The 8,969-nt window shown below is 27.7% G+C and overlaps 1 protein-coding gene across 1 annotated transcript; it reads right to left on the reverse strand.

The window, feature by feature from the left end:
- Positions 1–753: 753 nt before the first annotated feature.
- LOAG_09521 (hypothetical protein) lies at positions 754–3,664 on the reverse strand. The gene is made up of 6 exons (XM_020447949.1): positions 3,438–3,664; positions 2,512–2,656; positions 2,143–2,201; positions 1,851–2,028; positions 1,345–1,407; positions 754–955 (listed from the first exon to the last, which is right to left on the reverse strand). The coding sequence occupies exons 1-6, from the start codon at positions 3,618–3,620 to the stop codon at positions 771–773; spliced, it is 813 nt and encodes a 270-aa protein (XP_020301868.1). The 5' UTR covers positions 3,621–3,664; the 3' UTR covers positions 754–770.
- Positions 3,665–8,969: the final 5,305 nt, after the last annotated feature.

Raw genomic sequence — 8,969 nt, forward strand, 5'->3', positions numbered from 1 at the left:
CGTAAAACGAAAGGATGAATGATAACCACTGATGAAATAGGTGAAAAATCAAAATTAAGCCAAAGATCCTAGCTTGATTCTATAGCATTTTTTAAGTTTAAAATTCACAAAAAAAAAAAAAGAAGAAGGATTTATTAAAAGGAAGATTACTTGAATTGTTAATACGACTTTTGATGCACACATTAATTGATTTATCACAAAAATTAGCCATTCCAGTGTAATCTAATCATAAGGACTGATATTAAATCCACTACATCATTCAAGTTCATGAAATGGAAATATCATACAATTACTCGAAGATAGACAGAAACTTGAAAGGCTTTAATAGTTGCGCAATGATCATAACCTATTTTAAATAATATAGATATAATTCCCATGCGTGAATATATCATTAATTTATTCCATTAATGATTTTTTGGCAAAAATGAAAAGTCTATTCAAGATTAAATCATTTACACGAATCACTATTTATGAAATATACTTCGGACCGATGTAGGCAACTTTTTTCTTCTTTACTAAAGCAATAAAATTCTATTTTCTTTAATCAGTACTTTTGCCAGATTTTGAAATATTAAAAATCAATAATTATATTCAAAAATTGGCAAGTAATGACTTCATAAGTTTTTTCATCAAACAAGCATAGAGAAATAAATTTCAAAAAAAAAGTCTTAAAGTTGCAATAAAATTGATAAATTGGGAAAAGATGAACATCTCAGCAATGAGATCAGTAGAAGAACCGCAAAAATACGACAGGCTATTTTCTTCTTCCCTCATTTATAAAGCTTTGAATCAGTAAGAGGTTTTAGCAACCATAACCATAATATAAAACCAAGAAGATAAGAAAACCACAGAAGAATACGCGTTGAACGTTTCGGATATGCTTCAATAAGTGGTAGAAGTGGTAAGCCCATATTGTTACAAACTGAATGACTTACGATCGGTGCCAATATATGACCTGAAATTGCTCCTTCTCAAGAGTACCAATAAAAAGAAAATCTAAGCATACCAAGCAGAGAAAGAAAAAAGGATAAACTCCTGGAACAATTTATCGAGATTCGAAATAAATAAAATAGTTAACAAAAAAAATCTCCATTTTCATTACAATTTTTCTCTAATACATTGTTTTTAAATTTAACTGAGTTCAAGATTGCAGAGAGTTTAGGTTCACGTATTCAGCTTGATATCAACATATTCGTCTATCTTATATAATCACAGTTAGGATTAAAATGTTCGCTTAAAATTTTTGAATATCAGAAATTTTGAGCGAACATTTTAATCCTAACTGAGATTATATAAGATTTTAGTTTTCATTGTAGTTTTCATTCAAAAAATGACGAAAAATACCTGTACGAACAAAAAGGAACGTTGCATATGCACCAAAAAAATATGAATAAGACGTTTGGAATGCTGAAAATAAAAATAAAATGGATGAGAGGAAAGGAGAAAAAGGAAATACAAGCAATTAAAAGGAATAATTAAACATGTCATGACAATAATATGTATCTCTAACAAATCAATAAAAGTTTAACTTTCGTGATAATATAATCAACAGTTACTTTCAACATCATACTTTTTCAAAGAAATAAATTTTTCCAATTGTTTAACAGATTTGTCATAGTTTGTAGGATGAAATTTTTATTTTTTGAGTAAAAAATGAAAATTTTCGAAATTCCCAAACTATCTGATCAATCTCCAGCAGAAATGTATCATCTAATGCTGGCGAAAAGGTTCTTTGACAGAGTTTTTACCAACTATCAAAATTAAAATATGTGATGCATATGATCGAAAGAAATTGTACATTTCCTTATCAAAGATCACTTTATTTCATTTCATTATAAAATTCAAGAAACCTCTTCGACTGATTGCCTCATATTTGGTATAACCTTTCTTCATATCGTCAAAAATATGATGAAGATGACTTAGAGCAAATGGTAATGGTGCAACAAATATTGTTACAGTTGATGATAAACACTGTAAAATTAAGGTTGATGCGCAAGCACGAAATGCTATCTCTTCTGTGACCGGTGCCTTAAAAAAGAAATATTTGAGTTATTTAATCGTTCAAAAGAAAGAAAAAAAAACTAAAAATAAATTATAGTAAAATAAGATGAATTGAATAACGATAATCCGTTCCAAATTTACCAATAAAACATCTCGAATCCATATGATATTCCCAGCATTTCGTTTCAGTTCATCCAAATCTGAAAGTATAAGAAAATAAAGGTATGCTCGATCGTTCTCTTTCTTTCTATTTATTGAGTAACAATCATAGATTAATTATTAAAATTTTAACTAAATGGAACAAATGTTCACTAAATTCAACGTATTATATCGCATGTATTCGAATCCAATAAAAAAAAAAAAAAACTAGAAGTAATTTAATTGCTAAAATCACTTATCGTTGAGAAATTTGACCGAATATTCTTGATAATTCGTATTGTTTTTGCCTCATTTTCTTTTTCGACTTTGATAAAAAATGATTTCAAAAATACGAAAAATCAAATTACTAACGAAAGAGAGACCAAAAGTTATTATCAATATACATCATAACCCAATTGCCCAAATAGCAAATACATGTTAATAACGTTGGTAATATGCATGCTGGGTAAATACCTCGGGCATGTATCCCCATCAATAATAGCGGTGAATCATGATGCTAAATGATAAAATAGATCTTTGATTCATCATGATAATTAACAACTGATTATGTTACAACGAGGGAAACAAACCATAAAAGCGTAAAAATAATATGCAAAGATTGGAAAAGCTATGTTAATTAAGTCAACCATCAATTATTGTGATCAGTTCTCTTATCGTCTTTTAGCCATCTTAATCCTCTTTCTTCCTCTCTTTTTTCTTCACCATACAAATTACTGGCAAAATTTTGAGGCATAAATACTTCTTGTCTCTATCCTTGTTCTCATAAATTATTGCATGGCTAATGATCCACCAATATAAAATCAAAGATCATTTTATTCATAAAGGTTTAGCGATAAATTAGTCACATTTTACTACTTTTTCGTTCATTTTCTATGTTTTTCTATATGTTTATTTGTAGCTTTTCATAATGGTTTAAGGTCAAACATCTTAATTGATTGATATTATTTCGAGTCAAATAGGACAAAACTTTAATGAATTATCAATGAATTATCAAAAATAATATATTCAAAAAATATCTAACTATAAAATAAACTAAACTATCACTTTAAGGTTACTTTAGGAAAAGGAAATTGCTTCTTTTCAACTTTTAATTAGCCAGTTTTATGGTAGAATTTAAGTAATATCATATGGTTAGATTTTTCATCCGTTATTACACCAAATAAAAACGCAAACTGAACGAACTGTCACATATCACAATGCTTTAATGCCTTTTTAATCAGAATGAATAGGTCAACTGATAAGTGATAAATGAAATAAACATAATTAACATTGTTTACCTTGTATAATACAGCATATGTGCATGCAATACTGATAATATTATTTACCGTAGCACCAAGCAAACGTCGTTTGATACTTTGTGGATCATCTCGATCAACACCATAGAAATCAAAAGCATACAAAAGTCCAACATAGGATGATGAGATCACTGTTGCCAGTGGTAAATACAACAAAATGCTCATCACTTCAGCATGATTCGTTTTTCTCGTAATTACATCCTAAAAATGATTGAACAAATTTCGGATATTTCTAATATTACGATTATTACGATTCATTCATATAAATCAAACCTGATACTAGTATTCGATAAGCAACAGTTGATAATTAAATAAACCAAAAGTTCAATTACTGGATGATAATGTTATTATGAAATCAATCTTAAAAAGCGCAATATACAGATAATATAGTGATACCAGGAGTAAGATATCACTAACACCGTATACCTATAAGTCTCGAAATTCATTATTTAACCACAACATTCATGCAGAGCATACAAAATTTCTTTTAAAGAAATTTCTAAAAAATTTTTTCTTGAAACTTTCATCAAAGTTAATGTAAAATAATTCTTACCAATCTTTTAAGCAATTTATGCAGTCAGTTTTTAAAAAAATTTCAGTTTTACAAACGAAAAATTGGAGAAAGGAAGAAAACTTATATAAAATGTCAGATTTCGAAAATAAAACGTAACTTGAAATTAATTATTCAATTATTGAATGTTCATTTAATTATATAATTGAAGTAATTTTTAATTGTTCTCATAGATCGATTTAAAAATTATTTCAATTATAACGAAAAATAACGAAAATTTTCTATTACAAGTGAATAAAATATAAGTAAGGATGAAAAAAAACGTATACGAAATGAAAAAAAGAAATGTTAAGTATCAAGAAACAAAACCCAACTTAAAATTCAAATTGATAATTGTAATATTTCGTCATAGTAACATTTAATAAATGACAGTTGTTCGCGTAAAATGTAATGTCTGCAACGGATATACATAACAATTGTTCACGTAAAACGTTCACATAAGACGTAATGTCTGCAACGGATATGTGTGACAGTTGCTCATCTAAACGCTTACGTGGAACGTAATGTTTGCAACGGATATACATGATAGTTGTTTACGTTCACGTAAAACGCAATGCCTGCAACGGATATACATGACAGTTGTTCACGTCCACGTAAAATGTAATGTTTGGAACGGATATACATGAGAGCTGTTCACGTTCACGTAAAACGTAATGTCTACAACGGATATTTTATTTTAGTTAAAAAATAAGTTTTTTTCGTCTAGAATAATTAATGTAACTATAAAATATAGCAAAGTTTTGTTTTGTAACTTTACGAACGAAGGAATACCCCAAATGTCCACGTAAACACAGATAAATAAATAAATATTCTATAAATTCAACATATTTCTGGAGATAATATCTTCCTGAGGCTATTTGTCATCAACATTTCACTATTTTCAAACAATACTAGCTTTGATAATCAAGAAAAAAAGTACTAAGTGCCTTCCGATTTCAAATTCGAAATTCTATTATAACTTTGAAGGATCTTATGGTAAGCAAAGTTTTATGAATAATAATTGTAGATGGAGGAAAAGAGTGTGAAATTTGAAAAATGTACAAAATAACTTTTTCCCAAATTTGCATATTTTAGGAAATGAAAGATTTTTGCAAGCGAAGAAATCAATTTGCTCAGTTTAAAGCCTTAATACCTCAGAATTTTGGTTGAATGACTTAAAAATGTTCTCTTTAGGAAAAAAAAAAATGAATTTTAGTTTTCTCTAAAATAGCTTCATGGAAGAAACTCTAGACGATCGATAAAAGATGAGAGAAAATTATGGACTAAAGAAGTCAATGAATTCAATATAAAAAATAATTTCCCTTAGCTTTCAAAATGATGATATTAACAGAAAGCAGTAGTGCAGTTTGATTGATAGCTTTATAATCCAATAAATTATGGAAAAGCGAACACAACAGCTAAATGAAGAAAATTTCCCGTATATTTTAATTAAATTTTAAATTTTAAACACAATTATTCGAAAAGTATGAAACAATTGGATGGTAAATTTCATTCTGCTAATTCTCTAAACAGAATCAATCTGATGATCTATCAAGAAAGAATTTAAGGAACATGAAAATCAAATAATCATATTTTCAACAATCTTGATCAATCTTGACATTTTATGATAAGATTTATGATAAATTGAAAAATAACCACAATAATCTTCTTCTTTCATTAAATAATTTGAGATGAATTCAGTAAAGCAAAATTATATTTGATGAATAAAATAGATTGATTATTAGTAATTAATAAATAAACTGTGGAGATTTAACTAATTAGACTTTAGGAAATTTTTACTTTAGTAAATTTTATAATTACGTTATTGAATGCAGTAAATAAAATGATCGAACAAAAATTAATAATTCGATCAAATGATTAATTAAAACTTTGCATAACAGATAACATGACAAGTACAAAGTAAATTGTGTAAAATATATAAAACATACCAATTATGAAGAAGTAGCAAAGATTTCAGTAATGATATCAATTATCGAGAATTCTCGAGGAATTATTCTAATTATTCTTTAAACTTCAAAAAAAAGAAAACTTCGGAAACATTACTAAATATTTTCTGCCTTAAATATATTAGTAATAATTTTAAAAAAAAAGAAAAGGCTATAATACTGCTAATCAAATCTTTTAAAAATTTATTTGAGAAAAAGAAAATAAAGTTTAATTTTAAAATAAAAATAAAAAAATTATAAAGAAATGAATAGATTATAAGATATTCGTGACTTTCGATAATACAATTATTTATTGAATTAACAACTTCATTATGATTTACAAAAAAAAAAAAAAAGGCAAAATATGAAAATTAAAACAGTTTGTTGAAATATGGAATTATATTCTTAACCATTTCTCATATATCTCGCCATTACTACATCTTCTACTTTTATTTTCACCATAAAAAAAAAATACTCTAAAACTATGAAAAGCTAACCGTATTGCTTAAGATTAGCTAATATGATACATAAAATGGAAGAAACAAAACTTCAATTTTAAACCTTTTTGTTTCCTTTTCGCCTTTTAATGATATTTATAGTTTGAAAGTTATGATAACTTTCAAACTATAATATTGGAAGAGTGATAGGAAAAAGGTTGAAGGTTAAATATTAGCGTTAAATATATTATTATCACTCTGCAGAATTACATTTAACTTTTTTTTTTGAATTGATATGAAGCAATGAAATAATCAAATACACAACGATTTTTCTTTGTTATGAATACAATAAGGAAAAGAAATTACGGATTAAAGTATAGTTATTTATGTCAGATTACCAAAATTAATGCTGCTATGTTTAAATAAAACTGCCACAATATCCAACAGATAGGATGGAAAAATCTTGGAAGTAAAATTAAAGCAATGAAGAGGATATAAGTTAACACAAAGATATCATTGTATCTATACAATGAGGTTAGCCATCCCTCCATGATAATCATGATGGAGCTTACAAAACTCCCTAATCCTTATATATATATATATATGTATATACATATGAAAAAATCAAAAGTTCATTTTTTACAATCGAGCAGACAATACATCTTCTTCGCTAATTCTCCACCACTGAACCACAAACAACATCTTCGTATATCCGCCACCATTGAACAACAAACTATGATATTCTTTCTATTTGCTAAATATATTTCCCGTAACATATCCCCAACTCAACGATCTATCAACTAACGGACAATCAAATTATTATCGATAGCAATGATAAGGAATTTGTTAGTTAATCATATTGCTTGCTTATTGATAACTCATTTATCACTGTTTACCAAATTCATCGTGTAATATATACATATATATTTTACACCTTCTTTGTTATGAACTAATAATATTGTGTAAGAATATTACCTCCCGAATAAATCTATATCGCTAAGAAATGAGTTCAACAGATTGGTCGTCCCGACAATATATGTCATTATCAACGCATCACATAAAACATCAACGTGCAATGTAAACAGGATAAGTCTACACTTATCCAACGAACAAATAAATCTTCCATTCACGTAACACGTAAGAAATCATTATCATAAATGACCCTTTTCTTTTGAAGTCCACTATTCCTAATGCTTTTACTGCTATACTGTTACTATCATAATTACTTGGATATTTCTACTAAGTTGACGGAATAATTAATCCTTAAAAACTAACCGTACTGTCATTACAGCATCATCGACTAAATCAGGTTTAAACGTTACACATTATAAAGAAATTCATTAATAATTCAACTTTACTTTTCGAAAAAAACGATTTTCAAAAGCAAACGATTATGACTTAAGTACAAATCATATTACATACTATTGAAGTGTAGGATAAAACTTTTGAGATGAAAAAAGTTAATTTACCCTTACGTATGTAAAAAACAATTAAAAAAGTAGTCTATAATGCAATAAAATCACGTATATTATTTGTTACATGTACATAACTTTTCTAATATTTCACAATAATAGTAAATTCATGAAGTGGCAGCAGGAAGTAAGTCTAAACAAGATGGATAAGGCAGGAATAAGAATCCGGAAAACAGCTGTCCTTATTAGTTCAGAGAAAGATAGGAAGTTTTTGAAAAGAGACTATCTTAACCGAATATGCAAAATAGCTGTCAATTTACAGGGGCATTCATATCACTATCATTAATTAAAACTACACTGAGGAATTCAAATAATTTCTTCAAAGAAACGAAAAAAATGTCATCAGAATTACCAACACTAACTTAAGCAATTCAATTTTAGCAAAGGTAACATAATTCAACGGGTATAGAATTTTGATTCCAACAAATCTTTCACATGAATGAATGCTTTACCCATTTGTTATTGTAAAAGAAAAAGGAGCAAATTACAAAACTTTCGAAAAATATGATATTCAACGAGGAAAAAATAGAAGAATGATCAATGAAATTTCGACAAAATTTACCGGAAGGCACTCCATAAACATTCTAAGACAAGAAGAAACGGTAGAAATAAAACGGTTCAGTACTATTGATATTGAAGACCACTTTTAGGGGAACACTAATGTTTGGCGCATTCAATACGCAACTGTATCACCAACAGGAGAAACGCTGTACTGCATATTTCGACGGGTTTGATTTCTCGCAGCTACTCCAAAGATAACGGATATTCGTTTTATTGCATTAATTGTCCAAGTTATAATGATCCAGAAGGCATGCAGAACAATCCAGGTGATTTCCACAGAGTAACAGTACAAAAAAGCAATCAAGAAATTGAAGAGAATTTTCCTGAACTGATAGAATTTGGAAGACAAAGCTTCTAAAATTCCGGTTCTTCTACATGGCCTCTTTAAGATGGAAAAAAAAAGAAAAAAAAAACAAAATACAATGATTAAATACAAGTACAGACAATATTATCAACAGTTAAAAGAAAAGGCATTAACAATTTCCATAATTATATACAAAGGATTATAAACGGAAAAGGAAAAACGATAAAAAATCATGGACAGCCGT

This window comes from Loa loa, assembly GCF_000183805.2.
Source record: "Loa loa unplaced genomic scaffold supercont3.263, whole genome shotgun sequence".
Lineage (NCBI taxonomy): Eukaryota > Metazoa > Nematoda > Chromadorea > Rhabditida > Onchocercidae > Loa > Loa loa.